A 20126-nucleotide genomic window follows, 5' to 3' on the forward strand; every position below is an offset into this window, starting at 1 on the left:
CAAGTGTGATCATTAATTAAAATAGTAAAAGCCCCAACCCTCTTTCCCCAAATTAGGCACTAACATTAATGAGATTAAAAATTGTTTGGTATGGTACCATTAAGATCTACATAGTTTATTTAAAAATGTGATGTTCAGGGCCTGCAATGAACAGTAATATCACCCTAGAGAACATTCCAGGGATTCTAACCCAGATAACTGGATTTGCCCAGACCAGCCTTGGAAAACATAAGTCGACAAATTCTAGGGGGTCAAAGCCACCCCAGATGTTCTACTGGGTAATCTCAAGATTTCCTGCTGCCGTACTGCATCTGATTCCAAATGCCAAGGCTCAATTCTTCTCTTGACAAACATTGCCCTAAGATTTCCAGATGTTGCTCTCTTGCATCTCTCTCTTAGGTTTAACTTACCTGCACATAATATTTCGAAGCTTCTCCAGATTCTCAGCAGTGAAATACCAATAATTTCTATCACACCTCTGAACATCTTTGTCAATTCTATGTAAGTTTAAGGCAACAGTGTCCAGCATTTCTATCTGGAAAATACAAAGACTTGTTATAAACCTGTTGCTAAACAAAGGACAGTATTATCTGTTGTGTCTGACCTTTGCAGAACGACATGGTTTTAGATGGTCATTCATTTTAAAGCAATTTCTGCAGGTAAATTTGAAAAAGCAGAGATGCCACCATGTGCTAAATGGACTCTTATTCCTATTATTTTTTTTTTGTTGCCATCTCAGCTTAATCAACATGCAAAGTTACAGTAAAGATAAAAACTAGTGGATTAATACCATGTTTATCATCTTGAGCTTTTTGCAGGAAAGAAAATGAATAGGATGAGATATTTAGCAGGAAAACTACATAGGGCAATCTGTTTTGTATCACAAGGGTTTTCAAAATAAAGCAGCTTTCAGTCTAAATTCAGCATTTTAAAACTGTGGCAAACTAATTCTGATCTTGGATGTACACATTTTTTTTAAAAGAAATCTGAATAAACTGTGTTCTCGCTTTTTTCCTAGACATGAGCAACATCCATATTTGAAATAATACCAGCCTCATGATCCCCATCCTTTTAATGTGGTCTGTTATTTTATTTAAAAGATTTCTAAGACACCGGACAGCAAAAGAATTATGTCACAGTTTAAATAAGAGAAAAGGGCAGCAATTCCATGAAAGGGATAAAAATGGGAAGTTGACGAATAGTGGTGTTGGTTGCATCAATGGAGACTGGCTGTAGTGCCAAATTTTGTTTTCCTATGTTTGGCTTTTATTGATTTTAATGTTTGGTTTTACGTGATTGCTGTGAGCCACCCAGAGTTGTATATTTTTAAGGTAAACGGTCATTCTTCTTCTTCTTCTTGTGCCATATCCGTTATCGGACATTGGCGATCATGTTGGCGATCCTGTTTTTATCAGCAGCCGCATGAAAAAGTGCTGCTGAGTTTTGTCCAAACCAGTCCCTTAGATTTTGAAGCCATGATGTTCTTCTTCTGCCTGGACCTCGTTTGCCTTCAATCTTTCCCTGGAGGATTAAATGGAGTATGCCGTATTTTTCTGGGTGTCGCATCACATGTCCGAAATATTCTAAATTTCATTTTTTAATTGTTTTGATGATTTCTTTTGGCTTTCCCAGGCGGCTTATCCCCTCCTCATTTCTGATCTTGTCAACCCAGCTTATACGTAACAGCCGCCTGTAAATCCACATTTCAAATGCTTCTAGTCTCTTCAGGTGGCCTTCTGTCAGAGACCAACTCTCTACTCCATAGAGCAGGATAGAAAAAATATAACATCTGACAAGCCTGATTTTCAGTCTTAGGCTTATGTCGTGACTGCAGAAGACCTTTTTCATTTTGAAGAATGCTGTTCGAGCTTTCTCTATCCTTGTCTTTACTTCAATGGCCATGTCCCAGCTTTCATGTAAATTAAAACTGAGGTGCGTGATCCTTTCAACTTTTTCTAATGGTATTCCTTCCGAATTTATTGGTGGTAAACTAACGGGTTGTTTGCTGACGACCATGATCTTGGTTTTTGAGGTGTTAAGCTTCAAGCCGTATTTTTCAGAATATGGTCATGCCGGCCTTTTAAATAAATAAAAAACTCCCTTTTGATGATCCTGTAATCCCTTAATTTGGGATAGAGTTGGGCCGACTGGGTGGATCTGAGCATTTACTAGCCAGATACCCTTCCTGATGCCTATGCCCATCCTTTTAACAGAGGATGTGAAATTCCAGTCCAAACAAATGTCATTAAGTGAGGACTACCTGTGCATGCCTAGGTCTGCCCTTGGCCCTTACCTACCGTATAAGCAGCAGAGCACACAGAGATGGTCTCTTCTGCAGCTGTTTTAGAGTCCGTTTGGGAACACAGCTGTTCCTCCATTGCACAGCCCGAAGGAGCCAAGCCCTTGATTGGTGAAACATGATCCAAATCCGGTTTCTGCAGCTCCGGGCCAGTTTCCTCTTCGGTCCCATCCTCAAAGCAGATGCTCTGCCCATCATCGATGCTGGAGAGGATGCCTGATGTGACTGAGTAATTCCGAGAAGAAGGGAGCCCAGAGTCAGGAGAGTCAAATTCTACTGACTGTTGTTGGTCAACTGCCACCACTACTGTTGGTGCATCTAGGCAAGCCCTGGTTAAAGACCGTTCTTCGTGGGCCTTCAGCTCTCTCTCTACGGAGTCCATTTCATCCACAGAAATAAACACCTGCGAAGAGCAATAGGTCAGTCAGGGAGAAAGAAGACAAGGAAGATTATCTCAGGGGCTGCCACAAAGAAGAGGGAGTCAAGCTATTTTCCACAGCGCCTGAAGGCAGGACAAGAAGCAACGGATGGAAACTAATCAAGGAGAGAAGCAACCTAGAACTAAGGAGAAACTTCCTGACAGTGAGAACAATTAACCAGTGGAACAACTTGCCTCCAGAAGCGGTGAATGCCCCAACGCTGGAGGTTTTTAAGAAGAGACTGGACAGCCATTTGCCTGAAATGGTATAGGGTTTCCTGCCTGAGCAGGGGGTTGGACTAGATGACCTACAAGGTCCCTTCCATCATCATCATCATCATCATTATTATTATTAATCAAATAGCAATAGCACTTAGACTTATACAGGCAGACCTCAAGTTACAACAGTTCATTTAGTGACTGTTCGAAATTACCACGGCACTGGAAAAATTGACTTATTGCTGTTTTTCACACTTATGGCCATTGCAGCATCCCCATGGTCACTTGATCAAAATTCAGATGCTTGGCAACTGATTCAAATTTATGATGGCTGCTGTTTCCCGTGTGTGTTTGTGTGTGTGTGTGTGTATGTGTGTGTCATGTAATCACCTTTTGTAACCTTCTGACAAGCAAAGTCAATGGGGAAGCCAGATTCACTTAATAACCATGTTACCAATTTAACAACTGCAGTGTTTCACTTAACAACGGTGGCAAGAAAGGTTGCAGAATGGAGCAAAAACTTAACAAATGTTTCACTTAGCAACAAAAATTTTGGGCTCAATTGTGGTCGTCAGTCGAGGACCACCTGTTATACCGCTCCATAGTGCTTTACAGCACCCTTTAAATGGTTTATAGAGTCATCATATTGCCCCTAACAATGTGGGTCCTCATTTTACTGACCTTAGAAGGATGGAAGGCTGAGACCATCTTGAGCTGATCAGGATCGAACTGCTGGCAGTGAGCAGAGTCAACCTGCAATACTGCATTCTAACCACTGTGCCACCAGGGCTCTTAATTAATGTAAGAAAAGAGTAATGGGCTCTGTCTTCTCACAACACTGCTGAACATATTTAATGAATTAACGCATCTCCTGGTCCTTGCTATAACCTGAACCATAAAGCATCAAATTTACATGTCAGTCTGAGCCACAAAATAATGACCAAGCTTCAACTAATCTTTCCATGTTGGGTGAACTCAGCTCTTGGTTTGTAACAAGCTGATTTGGTTAAATGTGAGGTGCAAACACAGCCAGAGAATTGAAGGAATAACAGAATAACAGAATAACGGAAGGGACCTTGGAGGTTTTCAACCCCCTGCTCAGGTAGCAAACCCTGAACCATGTCAGACAAATGGTTGTCCAATCTCTTCTTAAAAACCTCCAGTGATGGAACACCCACAACGTCTGGAGGCAAGCCTTTGAAGTCATGAATCCACTTTCCATGCAGGGTGGAAACCCTATTAAACTTCCAAGTATGATCTATTTAGCTTCTGCTTAAGGACATCTCAATTGTGGTTATAAGTTGAGGACTATCTGTAGTTGGAAAAAGTCTTACCTGACTCCTGCTGATTTTTTGCCAGAGACAAGAGGGAACCTCCATCCCCCAAACTGCCTAACACAAGGGTAGGCAACCTTGGCTCTTTTATGACTCGTGGACTTCAACTCCCAGAATTCCTGAGCCAGCCATGCTGACGGGAAAGGGAGAGGTTTCCAAGCTGAGCCATGCTGGCTCAGGAATTCTGGGAGTTGAAGTCCACAAGTCATAAAAGAGCCAAGGTTGCCTACCCCTGGCCTAACAGAAAGACAGTGTGGTCAATGACAGGGGTGGGAAATTAATTGTCCCAAGAGGCCACATGAAAAACTGGGACAGTTGTGGAGGGCCAAACCAACAGAGTTGTGAAGATGCATAGGCATGCATGCAGGCACATGGGTAAGCTGAAAAAAAAATAGCAGTCCCCTTCCAAATAAAAGAATCCATGGGGGCCAGAAAGAGACAGCTAAAGGGCTGGATACCGTCTAGGGGCCACAAAATGCCCAAGTCACAAAACGTTGCATGGCTGTTAAGAGGAGAACAAAGGGAAAACCAAGTGGTTTGAAGGAGAAAAACAGCTGGAGTTCAGAACAAAATAGAACCAAGTTTATTTTTTTTTGCAGGGCTCCTTTTTTCACTCCTTCTAAAAGCAAATGCAGGTGGCAGCTGCCAATGAAATTATAGCCAAAAGGGGGGCTCATGGGAGCTAAAGGGGTTTATGGGATCTAAAGAGACTTATGGGATCTAAAAAGGAAGTAACAGCACAGCTGAAAGAATCCTAAGATTTACAATATAGAGAAAAATAATTATAATCCTCCCCATGAAATCCAATAAACCTCGAGCATAACTCAGAACATAAAAGGACACCTGGAAAAACACAAGGTGGATCAATATAGCTAAATCAAAGATGGAATAGCTAGCTGGACTTTTTTTTCAAGGAAAAACATGATGCTATAACATTTGTTTGCAGCTTTTACTTTGGGATATTGGCTGTTAGGAGACCAAAGAACAAGGGAAAGATTGCCCTTGTATGTTCTCTTTAGAAGAACAGGTAGACCTTGATATATGACTACCATGTTTCCCGGAAAATAAGCCCTAGCGTGATTTTTCAGGACACTCGTAATATAAGCCCCACCCCCAAAATAAGTCCCAGTTAAGATCAGCCGCCAGACTGATACATTTAATACCGGCCACAGCACCGAACGATCGCGCGCAACAGCATAAACACACCCGGCAACTGGTGAAGGAGAGAGTATCAAGATTGCAACGAGGGCCAACTTATACGGCAGAGCCGGAGTTGGTGTGGCCGAATGCGGGAGAGCGGGGGGCAGGCAAACCGATTGCACGCTCTGTGAGGACTTTGACAGCTGACGTGCCTAAACGGCAGACCAACACCACGATCGAATGGGACGGCATGAGTGATGGTCCAGCGACGACAATGAACGGCCGCGTGCAGCAGGATAGACGCGCCGAACAGCTGGCGGGAGGAAAGATGTCAAGATCTGGGCGGAACCCGGCTCGTGCAGCTGGGCTGGAACTAGTGCGGCTGAATACAAGAGAACGGGGGGCGGGCAAGCTGGTTACACGTTCTATAACCTGACATTTAAACTGTCACACAGGTATATATGTAGGTTATTCCCACCTTTAGCCCTTACTTTGATGATGTCAACAGGAGGTTGACGAAAGCTCAGTAATTAAAAAGGCTCTTTTGTATCCCGGAGTTCAGTAGCTTTATTAGTTTTCTAAATATTTACATCTGGGATTCAAGTATTTAAAATTATTAAAAATACAGTTAGTACTGTATTTCCCAGAATATAAGCCCTAACCGGAAAATAAGCCCTAATGCGTTTTGGGGAGCAAAAATTAATATAAGACCCGGTCTTATTTTCGGGGAAACACGGTATAATTGGCATCAGAATTTCCATGGCTAATCAAGGCGGTTGTTAAAGTGAGTCGTGCCCGGTTTTTATGACTTTTTTTTACCACAGCTGTTAAGCAAATTGCCGCAGTTGTTAAGTGAATCTGGGTTCCCTCGTTGACTTTGCCAGAAGCTGTGACTGGGAAGGTCGCAAATGGTGATCTCATGACCCCAGAACACCACAACCATTGTAAATACATGCTGGTTGCTAAGCCCCAAATTTTGATGTTGCTGTGATGGTTATACAGGTAGTTCTTGACTTACAACAGTTTGTTGAGTGGCTGCTCAAAGTTGAAAAAAGTGACTTATGACCGTTTTTCATAGTTGCAACTGTTGCAGCATCCCCATGGCCTTGGGATCACATTTTAGATGTTTGGAAATTGACTCATATTTATGACGGTTGCGGTATCATGGGGTCATGTGATAATCTTCCACAACCTTCTGGCAAGCAAAGTCAATGGGAAGCCAGATTCATTTAACAACGGTGGCTAATGGAGGTCATAAAGCAGGTTAAAACTCACTTAACAAATGTCTCATTTAGCAACGGAAATTTTGGGCTCAATTGTGGTCATAAATAGAGGACTATCTGTAAATGTAAGACACTTTTTTCAGTGCCGTTTTAACGTTGAACGGTCACTAAACAAATGGTTGTACCTCAAGGACTACTTGTATCTGCTTGGTTAATCCTAAGATATGAAAATATGGAAGGAAATGAGAGCTCCTCGGTCTTTGCGTTGCAGATGTTCATATGACAGAGTGAGATGTGACCTCACTGATGGACCCAGCCCATCATCTTACATCAGAGGTGGAGAACGATGGCCCTTCTATGACTTGTGGACTTCAACTCCCAGAATTCCTGAGCCAGCATGGCTGGCTCAGGAATTCTGGGAGTTGAAGTCCACAAGTCATAAAAGGGCCATCGTTCCCCCCCCTCAGTCTTACATCATTGCTGATGGTGGAGTCCCTGTGGATCAGCCTTTGCACGTGACTATCTATGCTGCTCCCGGAGGAAAACTTAGTGGCCGTCTGAGATTCTTTCTCCCGAAGCTTCACCACCACCTCGCAGGCTTTCCACTCACTCATCACCTTCTGGTACCGGCGTACAATGTCCTCGTCCACCTTAGGAAGGAAGAGAAGAATTTAATTCAGGCTAGCAACTCCACAGAAACATAAGGAATGATACTGTCAAGCTCCAGGGAATTTATTGTAAGCTTAAGCTGAATCTGAACTACTAACAGTCAAAGCAATTTGGCGGTGGATAAAGAATTCATGGTGGACTTAGATCTCTTGTGGGCATGAAGGGACTTATGACTAATGACGCATTTGAGCCCTCCCTCGGGCTTAGCCTGGTCATCTCCTACGAGATACAATCTGTGACAGATTTGCTTGACTCTAAACTGCAGCCCTGAAGGACACATTTGACCTTGCTGGGTGTGTTTTTTAGTTCTCATGATGAAAAGTCCTGGGGAAGTATACACATTTCCATTTGTTTTGCTTTTCAAAATCCCAGCCGACAAACTTTGCAAAGCTCAGTATTTTCTTGTTTCAACTGTGAATGGTTTTTCAGAGATATTGGAGAAGTCTTTCCCATCCTCCACTATTTTGTCCTTTTAACCAGAAATGCTGGAACTGAAACTAGGATCCCTCTGTATATATTACCGAGTCTCCCAATACATTGAATTATCATCTTCTAGAACAGTGGTGGCGAACCTTTTAGAGACCGAGTGCCCAAACTGCAACCTGAAACCCACTTATACATCGCCGGGTGCCGGGGGCGTGGCCAAGTGGGTGTGGCCACAAAATGGGCGTGGCCAAGTGGGTGTGGTCACAAAATGGGCGTGGCCACCTCGATGTTGCTCCTGGGGCAAGGCAAGGTGAGGCAGGGGCTAGAGCAGGTTGCAGACAGGGGGGCTCTGGTGAGGAGGAGGTGGAAGATTTAAGCAAGCTTGGCATCGGAGCCTTGGCTAAGCTGACGGCTCTACTTCGCTGGAAGCAAAAGCACGGTAAAATAAGTGGGCTCGACCTCTCTAGGCACCAGGCTCCACGGCAGCGTAGCTCCGCCCCCTTCTCTGGCTTCGGGGGTATCTTGCTGAAGAGAGAGAGAGAAGCGGGGGAGAGGCGACCGGCTCGCTTATCGGAAGAGGACGGACGGACGGCAGGCAGCCAGCCAGCCCGGCTCGCCTGGGCTGTCGCGTGTTGCCTGTAACATTCGGAAAGCTCTTCTTTCCCCACATGTGCTGCTTCTCCTTACTCCCTGCGCGGCTGAGGATGCGAGACTCCCACCTGGTCGGCTGCCTGGCTCCGGTTTCCTTGTTTGCCGCGACCCCTCGCCCCAGCCCGGCGTGCCAGCTGCTGGGCTGGGCGGGGGGGTTGCTGAACCCTTTGCATGGGGTGGCCGCCGCTGCCTCCAGCCTCGGTCCGTCTCTCCACTGCTGCGCCTGCTGCCGGGAAAAATGCCCCGGCAGGAGCTACCTTTGCCCGAAGGCTGGGAGGAAGCTCGCGACTGCGACATCGACCACGCCACCAAAACCACCAGCTGGGTCGACCCGCGGGACAGGTGAGGAAGGACGGACTGGAGGAGGCCGAGCCAGTCAGCTGGGGAGGAGCCTGCGCTCTAAGGGCGACAGGTGCCTGGAGCAGGCTGTGCCTTGGTAGGGATAGGAAGGGAAGAACTTGGCCACGGAAAGTACGTGGGCCCGGGAACGCGTGTGCGTGTTTTTCCGCTCGTCAGGTCGCTCTCTCCCTCCCCCTAGTATTGTTCCTGGCAGGTCAGGATGGTTTGAGACCGATCTCTGAAGATTTGGGCCAGTATTAGGCAGGCGGAGAGGGCGCGGGGTGGGCTGCACGAGGGGAAGCCGGCTGCAAATTTACGGGAAATGCCAGAGGCCGCGGGGTGTTTTTTAGTCGCTGGGCCGGCTGCGAAATTGCAGGAAATGCGGGCAGGGTGTTCTGGGGCCGCTGGGGTGTCCGGTGGCAAGCAGAGGAAGCTCAGCGGCAGGCCAGAGACGAAACTTACCGCTTTTGCAAAGTTCTCTCTCTTGCTTTCTGCCGCTTGTTCTCTGTCTCGCTTTCTGCCACGTGCTCCGAAACCGAAACTACTTTAGTTTATATAGAAAAAAGCTGCGCATGCGCAAAGAGGAGGGAGGCAGGAAAGGCTCTGCGTGCCATCAGGAACGGCTCTGCGTGCCACCTGTGGCACGCGTGCCATAGGTTCGCCACCACTGTTCTAGAATCTGTCTTGGACATACTGAAGACAAATTAAGTACCAGTTCCATTTCCTTCTTGCTCATGCCAAACTTGTAGTGTCCCAGCAAGAACGGCCACACCTCCTTCCGAATTTCATGTTGCACCCCACCGTAGTAGACCCGTCTGAGCAGCTCCAATTCCTTGTAATTCTAATATGAAAGGCAGTGAGAGTGAAATTGAGAGAGAGGAATTATGGGAAATTTAGCAAACGCCCACTAATTCAGAAGTGGAAAATCTTTCCTTTTTTATAGCTAAAGATAACTAATTCATTATGGTAAAGACAGCTACTTGCTTAGATGGAATTGGCTGTAAAATTAGGATTTGATCAAAACCAAAAATGTACAACCATTTTGGTCTAGTGCAGGGGTAGGCAACCTTGGCTCTTTTATGACTCGTGGACTTCAATTCCCAGAATTCCTGAGCCAGCCATGCTGAGGAGAAATGGAGAGGTCTCCATGCTGGCTCAGGAATTCTGGGAGTTGAAGTCCACGAGTCATAAAAGAGCCAAGGTTGCCTACCCCTGGTCTAGTGGTTAAGGCACCTAGCCAGAAACCAGGAGACTGTAAGTTATAGCCCCATCTTAGGCATGAAAGCCACCTAGGTGACTTGGGCCAGTCACCAGGCGACTGTGAGTTCTAGCCCCACCTTAGGCATCAGCTGGGTGACTTTGGGCCAGTCATTCTCTCTCAACCCAACCCACCTCACAGGGTTGCTGCTGTGGGTAAAATAGGAGGAGGAAGGAGCATTAGGTATATTTGCTTTCTTGTTCCTTATAAAGTAATAAAAATAGGATAAAAATATAACAAATAAGTAAATAACATAATACTGGGAGACATTTCTATTTGATATCCAGGCTAGCCAGTCAAACCATCATCCATTTCCCCCCTTCTAGTGCTTAAAATTAATTCTATGGGCAGAGAGTAAATCCCTCTCATCAAGAAGCTGACGAGTCCCCTCTTATGCATGAATTGTTCCATTTAAGGCAGGAGTCCCCAACACCTGTGGGCTGTGGCCCACCACCGGTCCGCAGCCTATACCCAACTGGGCCGCATGAGTGTCCGGCTAGTGCGTGCGCACGCACAGCCCTACTCGCAGGAGCATTGCGGGGGCTCGTAGCCCCACTCATGCGAGTGTTGCAGGTGCTCGAGGCTTCACTTGCTCAAGTGTTGTGGGCGCTTGGGGCCTCACTTGTGGGAGCTCTCGGGGCCCCACTTGTGTGAGTGTCATGGGCATTCCCGGCCCCACTCGCGCGAGCAATGAGTCCTTGCACGTGTGCATGCGCAGCTGCCCCTCCAACAAAACTATCCCCTCTTCCCCCACCCCGCCCCATCTCCCGCTCCAGGCAGCCAACTCAGAAAGGTTGGGAAACTCTGATTTAGGGTCAAGAAAAGGAGAACGAATTTGCAATCCATAACAGGTTTATTCCTGAAATATAATGTGGAGAATGATTCCTCTTAAGAATATAAGGAAATCCAGCTGGATCAAAGAAAGCTACTGTACATCCAATTCAGCACACACAACGGTCAGCCAATGTCTCTAAAAACAGACATCCTTTATTTATTTCAAACTGCTGGTCACCCAACTCCAAAGACCTCTGGGATCCTCTGCTGTGCTGCTCTCCCCACAAACACTGTACCGTGTTCAGAGATACACTGAACATGCAACTTTTATTCTGAGCCATTAAGAACAACAGCATCTATCATAAAAGCAAGCCAGTTGCCCAGCATCCAGATCACAATCATTTGACTGTGGGGATACGGCAAGGATTGCAAGTGCAGGAGAGCCATTAATTATTGAGAAATGATGGAAAATATTTACAGCTCAGGTGGTAGATGTTGGTGATAGTTTTCTCTGAGCTTCTTGTTCACTTTCTGAGCGTTTCGTCACCAGGCTAGGTAACATCATCCACTGAACTGCAACTAGCCTGATGACGAAACATTCGGAAACTGAACAACAAACTCGGAGAACAAACTACCATCAACATTATTATTTTTTCAGCACCCTCGTAACTTTGAAGAGTCTCTAAACCAGGGGTCTTCAAACTTGGCCCTTTTATGACTTGTGGACTTCAACTCCCAGAATTCATCAGCCAGCCACGCGTGCCTGGCTGAGGAATTTTGGGAGTTGAAGTCCACAAGTCATAAAAGGGCCAAGTTTGAAGACTCCTGCTCTAAACGAATAATCACAATCAAGGGCTATCTATATTTAATTCACACAGTCTTGCCTTCTTATCCTTCTGGTACTTGCTCCAGACCTCTTTGGTCAGTCCCTCTGCAGCACTTGTGGGTTTATCTGGTGGGATGATGGAATGGTTCACCAAGGCAGACAAGTGAGTCCGGACAGTGGACAGGTGACGGCAGTAAGCGAGCCCTGTGGGGAGAAGGCAACAGACACATTTAACAGGTCTGGCACTTATTGTTCAAACCAACAAGAGTATTATGGTGTTTTGGTGACTTACTGACCAACAGGAAGCTGTATATGTGCAGTCTTCAACTTATGACCACATTGAGGGCCAGAACCTTCTTTGCTAAGTGAGGCGGTTGTTAAGGGAATTGGGCAACCTTTTGGTTGGGGTCATTAAACAAATCACATGATCATTAATGAATCAGTTGTTTGTTAAGGTAATCCAGCTTCTCCCAATGTCTCGGAAGCCAACTGGGAAAGTCGCAAACGGCAATCGCATAATCTTGGGACATGGCAACCATCATAAATACATACTAGTTGCCAAACATTCAAATTTTGACCATGTCATCGTAGGGACGCTGTGACAATCATAGCAATAGCACTTAGACTTATATACTGCTTCATCGTGTTTTTATAGCACTCTCTAAGTCTAAGGGTTTACAGAGTCAGCACATTGCCCCCAATAATCTGGGTCCTTATTTTACTGATCTCAGACGGATGGAAGGCTGAGTCAACTTTGAGCTGGTCCAGATCGAACTCTTGGCAGTGGGCAGAGTCAGCCTACAATGCTGCATTCTAACCACCGCGCCACCACAGCTCCTTAGTAGAGGATCAGTTGTACGCCACTTTTTTCAGCACCGTTGTAACTTCAACAGTCTCTACATGAATGGTCATAAATTGAGGACTATTTGTATGTCCAGCTTGATCTAACTGAAATTCATCAGATGCCCTTAGCCATTGTCATCAAATTTATATCGTATGCAGTCCAATTTGTTTCCCAGGAATTGCTCTGAGACAACAGCACTTTGTTGACTATTTTACAGCACATTCCACTTTATTAGTGGACTGGCTGTCAGCAAGCTTGTAAAAAGTAATAAATGAACTTGGCTTAAAATAGCAGAATTTTGGTGGAAGGGAGATTTCCAGGGTTGGGACTACAGCATAGAATTTTGATTATTCTCAAGCTGTAAATTTTGGTTATCATATAAATAAGGGCATAGGGTTAAAAATGTAGGAAACGGATATAAATTTAACACTGTGTCAAAATTTACAAGATAAGTTTTATAAAATGATGTATAGTTGGTATATGACATCAGTTAAATTGTCAAAAATAGATAAAAGAAATAGCAAATCAGTGTTGGAAGCGTGAAAAAGAAGAGGGAAAAATTTTTATCCTGCATGGTGGATTTCTGAAAAAACAAAGAAATTTTGTGTGCAAACTCGCACAATGATGCAAAAGATATTGCAGATTACTATTACAATGAAACTGTAATTTTTATTGGATTTTATGAATGATGAACTGGAAAAGATATATGGGAAACTAATATTGTGGTAACTGCAGCATGATTATTGCACACACAAAGATAAAAGAATATGGAAATACCCACAGTAGAAAATTGGATTATAAAACTGATAGAACTCGCAGTAAAGGCAAAGATGATCATTTTAGTCAAGGAAGCAATATAAAGACTTTTTTTTAAAAAAAAACTGGAAGTCTTATATAGACTTTTGTTGAAAGAAGAAAAGACTGAATGGATGATTCATGACTTTGGGGATTAAAAAGAATCAAAGAGGAAGGGGAAAGAATAAGATGACAATTACTCAATAAAAAAGGGCAGCAATCATGATTCTAAGCTTTTCTTTCTATCTTGTTCTTATTTTCTTTCTTTTTTTCTTAATCTTTTAATTTTGTATACTTTTATTATATTGAAATATTCTGTTTTTTAAAAATGTCCTGATAGTTCCCAATATGAAGATTATTTCCTATGGCTATAGACGAGGAAGATTTTTACTGAAATCCTAATCCAAACAATTCTCTCAACTATCAGAAAGTTGATCAAGTTCAAATCCATCATCTTCTCAAATGCAGACTCCCCTCTTAAGCATAACTGCTATAAAAAAGCACACAAAATGGCTGTTAGCTATGTGGCCTACAGTTCTGCTTTTGCCCAGTCTGGTGCCATTCAGATGCAATTGAAGGCCAATAAATACATAGTCATTTAGGTAAAAAATCCCATTCCTTTGGACCTGTTCAGAGTTGTACCTTTTGCAACCTGGCCACCCAGCAGTAACGCTGGCTGGGCTGATGGAAGCTGCAGTGTTATTTGAAGGACCATCTTTTCCCAGTTACATTTACCTGACTCCCAGAGTGAGGAGACACCATATGTTACAGGTCCACTTTCTTAAGGAGGGTCATCTAATGGGACCAAGAAGAAGGACCTCCTCCATGGTGGCTCCCTCCCTGTGGAACATCATCCCTTTGGAGATAAGATTTATCTCCACCTTGACACTCTTTTGAAGGCCTGAAGACATGGTTCTGCCAATGGACCTGGGGATCCCAGGGTGATACAGAGACCATCAAGTGGTTGGTTTGATTCTTGCCACCATGAGGGTGGAGATCTATTGGGTTTTGTATTTGAGGTTTTACTTCTTAAGCTACCCAGAGTGCACTGTGAATGAATCAGGCGGCCATATAAATTTTCTTCATAAATAAAAGTGCCGTACCCAAATACAGTGGTCTCCATGTGAGGGAAGGGGAGGATCAAAATTAGCAAGATGGTGGACAGAGCACTGAGATACAAAACCCTGCCTATTTTCCATGTATGTGTGATATCAACACACATAATAAAAAGGATGAGGTTGGTCTTGGGTTGCTGTCAGATGCAAGCAACTCAGACCCCCACATGTAGGGTTCAAGCCGATTACTTTATTATATTCAGCATTTTGTACAGGAATCTCCCCAGAGTGCCGACTTTTGCCTGGGAACAGATGGATAAGGTTCTATGGCATGTAAGGGATATCAATTCTGGATCACTTGCGGCTACACAAGGATTCAAGGCTAATTCTGCCCTTGAGGCTCCCCCCACAGTTAAGGCATTTCTCAACCTCTGCTCTACCCACCAACTTCCTCATTTTGAGCCCTTCTATGGATGTTTTTGCCTGGATGGCACCAGGTGTAGTGGGCAGTTAGTTTGTTGCCCAGCTGGGATCCAGCCTCACAAATAGAACTTACATCCATAGAAGGCTCTGGAAACAATCTGCCTCTTCATACTTTCACACAACAGTTTTAGAGGGGTCCTGTTAGGGAAAAAAGCAACAATCAGAATACACACATCAAACACGTTTATTCTACCACCAGCAACTGTCTTTGCCACTCATTTTTTCTCCATCTCCCCAAAGGTGCTTAAGGTGTTGTAATAAGGATTATTTTGCACTGTTTTCGCAACGGTTCAACAAGCAGAGATAAGCTAATCACCTCACAGTGTAATTACAAATGAGAATTTCTTAGTCCATTTGAATCTAGGGTCTCCTACTGTTAGCCTGACATTTTAGCCACTAATTCTCATTGTCCTCTCCACTAGTCATGTACCCATCATACACCTAACCAAAGTAAAGACCTAGAATTAAAGTTAAAAGGATCAATTAGGCCATGGAGTCCAACCCTGTTTAGTGCACAAATCCACATTAAAGCATCTCCTGCAAAGGACTGTTTAACTTCCACTTGAGTACATCTAATGAAAGACATCTCCCCACTCCGCCATGCCTCCATGATTCTGAGTCACTGTATGCACTATCAAACTACTTCCGCTCTTAGGACACATGATATTGCTGACATTCAGTTGATTGTCAGCAATTATTTTAAGGTCTTTGAATTAAATTAAAGCAAGTGTAGTTTTCATCCTGGTTTTTAAAAAAGGAAAACCTCCTTTGAGTTGAGGACAATTCTTAGCAAGCATGGGCAGCAACAATCCAAAACCGAGTTGTCATTTCCAGAAGGTAATTCAATTTCCTAGCTTGCTATTGCCCTGGTGCTATCACACGCAAGAATTAACCAGACTTAACCCTCCTTAGTTTCTCAGCTTAGACCAGGGATAGTCAACCTTGGCTCTATTATGATTCGTGGACTTCAACTCCCAGAATTCCTGAGCCAGCTAAGCTGGCTCAGGAATTCTGGGAATTGAAGTCCACGAGTCATAAAAGAGCCAAGGTTGACTACCCCTGGCTTAGACCATGGGTGTCAAACTCGATCGCATCACATGATGTATCGCAACGTTTTTTTACCTTTGTGGAGCCAGGGTAGGTGTGGCGTGTGCACGACGCATCCAGCCCGTGGGCCGCCAGTTTGACACCCCTGGCTTAGACCAATGTTTCTCAATCTCAGCCCCTTTAAGATGTGTGGACCTCAGCTCCCAGAATTCCACAGCCAGCATGCTAAGATGTGTGGACTTCAACTCCCAGTATTCCCCAGCTAGCATGCTGGCTGAAGATTTCTGGGAGTTGAAGTCCACACATCTTAAAGGTGCTAAGATTAAGAAACATTGGCTTAGACAATGTCACTTGCAGAAGGTCGGATTTTAAGAAGTCACTCAAACCAATCACACACACACACCAAATTTGCACACTCAATTTTAAAATATGATAATAAAGAGAGCCAGTTTGAGGCAGTGGTTAAGGTGCTGGCCTAGAAACCAGGAGAATGTGAGTTCTAGTCCCACCTTAGGATGAAAACCAGCTGGGTGGCTTTGGGCCACTCTCTCTCTCTCTCAGCCCAACCCACTTGACTGGGATGTTGTTGTGGAGAAAATAAGAGGATTATATATGTTCACCACCTTGAATTATTTATGAAAATAATAAAGGGGGGGGGATAAAAATAATCAAATAAATAAACAGTGAATAAAAGCCCTAATAATCTTCTTGATCTCCGCGAGTGGCTGTAGCTACGTTTCCTCCGTCAAGAACGCCTCAGAATTCTTCAAGATTCATTCACGGGGCTTGAAAAGAGATTCTAAAGAGTTTACTTCACCTGTCATGGATACAAGTGCAGCAGCTGGGCAGGTTGTATGGAGAGCCACCCGTGGAGCATGAGAGACATAAGGAACCTTGCCTGTAGTGGTCCAGTTGCCATGAAAAGAAGCCGGCACCATATCCTTGCATCTCAGTGATGTCATTAATATCTAGGCAAAAGAGGACGGAAAAGGAGGGCAAAGATTAAATCTTGCACAAAATTTCTTGTGTTTTTTTTTTTCTTGGACTGGAGCAGATCATGCTTTGTTCAGCTACAGTGTGGACAAGAAAGAAAAGGATATACATTTCCAACATGTTCCCCATATTTTCCATACACAATGATATTTATTTATTCAATTTCTACACAGCCCATCTCACTAAAGTAGATTTGTTGCAAAATATTACTTCGTTTTAAAAAAAAACCGAATTTCTTAACCCCAAAGATACTTTTCCAAAAGGGAACTGGACTTTCTCGATTGTTCCCTTGAAGACATTTCGCTTCTCATCCAAGACGCTTCTTCAGTTCTAAAGATGCCTCTTGGACGAGAAGCGAAAGGTCTTCAAGGAAAAACAAAGGAAGTCCAGTTGCCTGTTGAAAAAGCACCTTTGGGACAATCATAACCTTAGATGACTGAGAATCTCCAGAGATATTGGATTTCTTAGCTTTTTTTTTTTTTTACGAAAGAAAACTATACAAAACCCAGTTTATGCTTTTTACATAAATGCCTGGCCTTCAGCTCATCCACAATGTCTGTTAACGCAAATAATTCAGCCTAAAAGACCAGCTAATTAAAACCATGCAAGCAAATGCTTTTGCTCTGTTTTTACAGCAGCACATTCAAAACTGTGGCGGAACAGAAAATAATAAAAAGGGGGAAAACGGGATCATGCCAAGCATGCATTCTTGCAGCTAATACAGGAGCTTAATTTTGGGAGCAACGGTGAGATGTTAGGGAAAGAGGGATAGGTAACAGAGGCAGGTGTTGTCAGGTTGTTCATAGCAAAAGAGAGGAGCAGGGAAGGGGCAACTGTGGTTAGTGTGATCAAAAACGTTTTAACAAAAATAAGATAAAGCTGTAAAAGCTAATCAGGGCCATGAAAGAGAACAGAAACAAAAGCAAGCAAACAACCAAGTGCTCTTCACCTTTAATTCTTCAGGAACGAGCTGAACAAGCCAGTATTTATGGCAACATCTCCTACAGTCAATCATAAAGGGGTGGGAGAGTTTTCCCCCCCCCCTCCCAGTTTTCTCTCCCATTGGCAAGAAAAGATCTTGGAATTATTGTTGTTACTAAGAAAAGAATAAACACCGTCCTTTTAAGGTGAACCCCACAGACCCTAAGAATTCAGATGAAAGGTACCTGAATTAGTGAAGAATTAGAGTGAACAGCATCTTCAGAATGAGCTTAAAGGTTTTGGGTTGCGGTGATGGATCTCTGCCAAATTGTTAGACACATGCAAAAGGTTAAAGAAATTGCAAGGGACTCGAAGCAGAATGAAGAGCAAACCAGGTACAACAGTATTGTCATTAAGCACGTCAGGGAGCACACCAATCCGAAATCTTAATGCACGACGTTTTAGAGGGGGTGCCTGTGTAGATAGGGGGTACGTGACCTTTGATTTGCTTCCAAGGATTGTTATCAACCAAAGGAGAAAACCAACCGTCCGCCTAGTTCAGAACATTATTTCCAGGTGACTCTCAATCAAGGTGGCATTCAAAAGCACCATGATCATCCTGGTCCCCAGAAACAGGGAACATGGTGTCTTCTTCCTCTGTGGCTGGAGTCAATGCAAAGCCATCATGACTGTGAATCATGGATATCCTTCTCCTCCATAAATATGTCTAATCTTCTTTTCAACTTGTTCATGTATATCAGGGGTAGGCAACCTCGGCTCTTTTATGACTCATGGACTTCAACTCCCAGAATTCCTGAGTCAGCTATGCTGACTTCAACTCTGGGAGTTGAAGTCCATGAATCATAAAAGAGCCGAGGTTGCCTACCCATGGTGTATATCATGTTCACCCTATCTTATGGCAGAGAATTCCATTGGTTAAATGATCTGTCCCGAATATCTCTGCATAATACAGTTCCGATGGGCAATCCTGGGATGCAGATGTAGGATGCAAGGAATGTCTTCACATCAGCTCTCGTAATTTTATATACCCTGATCACACCCCCTGTTATCTTACTATGGAAATTTAGTTCGGAATAACTTCCCCACCTCATAATTCCACTGGTCTCTTTCTGCAACTTCGTTAGCTCAACAGGATCCTCTTTGGAGGTGTAGAAACTGGAAACATCTTGGATGTTCTAACTACATATGTATAAGGGACATGTGTTATTGGGTGGGGGGAAGCCATGGTTTGGGGGGGGTCTCTTTTCTTTTGGAAGGGAAGAGTGCATGAATTGGGCTCTCAGGTAGTCCTGTGGCCAAGATTACTGGTTCTGGGATATAAACTATTCAGAGCGGGTGGCCTAAGACACTTTCATGCACAAAGGGTAATTGATCTAGGGAAGTATTTTTCCACATTAAATTGAGTAGAATTCCATGGCACAGCATTCCACAGAAGATTCTCCACTGAACCACCAGGTACAGATACTGTAGTCCTTGATTTATGACCACAATTGAGCCCAAAATTTATGTTGCTAAGCAAGACATTTGTTAAGTGAGTTTTGACCCACTTTATGACCTTTCTTGCCACAGTTGTTAAGTGAATTGCTGCAGTTGTTAAGTGAGTAACACGACTGCTAAGCGAATCTGGCTTATGACTATGGCAGCATCCTTGTGGTCACATGATAAAAATTCAGTTGCCTGGCAACGGGTTCATATTTCTGACGGCTGCAATGTCCCAGGGTCATGTGATCCCCTTTTTTGACTTTCTGACAAGTAAAGTCAGTGGGGAAACCAGATTCACTTAACAAACATGTTACTAACACTTAACAAATGTCTTGCTTGGACTCTTAAGTCAGTTCAAGAGAGCATTAAGGACTTGAGTGTCAAAGCACCAAACTCAGAGAGCATCAAGGACTCCACAGTCCTAGGGTAGAATCAACAATGCAAAGTAGTAGCAAATAGCTCCTCAGTCTAATACAGGGGTCTTCAAACTTGGCCCTTTTATGACTTGAGGACTTCAACTCCCAGAATTCCTCAGCCAGCATGCCTGGCTGAGGAATTCTGGGAGTTGAAGTCTACAAATCATAAAAAGGCAAAGTTTGAAGACCCCTGGTCTAATATAACCATTTCCAAATGTGTCTTCTAATTTGTATTAAATTTTAGAATTTTAAGGCACCCCTTACTTACTGTAGCAGGGATAGCAACAGGTATGGATTGCCCTATTCTCTCCAGCCAGACTTTCAAAGCTGCTAACAGAATTTGTGATGCATCTTGTTAAATGCCTAGAGTCCTAGGAACTGGGCATTATGGAATGGAATAGAATAGATAGAGCTGGAAGGGATCTTGGAGGTCTTCTAGTCCAGCCTCCTGCTCGAGCAGGAGAACCTATACCATTTCTGTCTAGTCCAGGGG

At 44.0% G+C, this 20126-nt stretch overlaps 1 protein-coding gene across 1 annotated transcript in view; it reads right to left on the bottom strand.

Annotated features, from left to right (window-relative positions):
* Window positions 1–410: 410 nt before the first annotated feature.
* Window positions 411–20126, bottom strand: part of LOC107298168 (small G protein signaling modulator 2) — a gene marked incomplete at its 3' end in the record, with an annotated part of 98867 nt that continues 79151 nt past the window's right edge. The window contains exons 13-19 of the mRNA XM_029286468.1: window positions 16618–16768; window positions 14827–14891; window positions 11635–11780; window positions 9431–9559; window positions 7107–7283; window positions 2298–2702; window positions 411–535 (exon numbers count right to left, since the gene is read on the bottom strand). Coding sequence (XP_029142301.1) covers window positions 411–535; window positions 2298–2702; window positions 7107–7283; window positions 9431–9559; window positions 11635–11780; window positions 14827–14891; window positions 16618–16768 — 1198 coding nt within the window. The remainder of the gene's footprint in view (window positions 536–2297; window positions 2703–7106; window positions 7284–9430; window positions 9560–11634; window positions 11781–14826; window positions 14892–16617; window positions 16769–20126) is intronic.

The sequence above is a fragment of the Protobothrops mucrosquamatus genome, unplaced genomic scaffold (assembly GCF_001527695.2).
Source record: "Protobothrops mucrosquamatus isolate PMUCROS unplaced genomic scaffold, P.Mucros_1.0 scaffold3770, whole genome shotgun sequence".
NCBI classification, from domain to species: Eukaryota; Metazoa; Chordata; class Lepidosauria; order Squamata; family Viperidae; genus Protobothrops; species Protobothrops mucrosquamatus.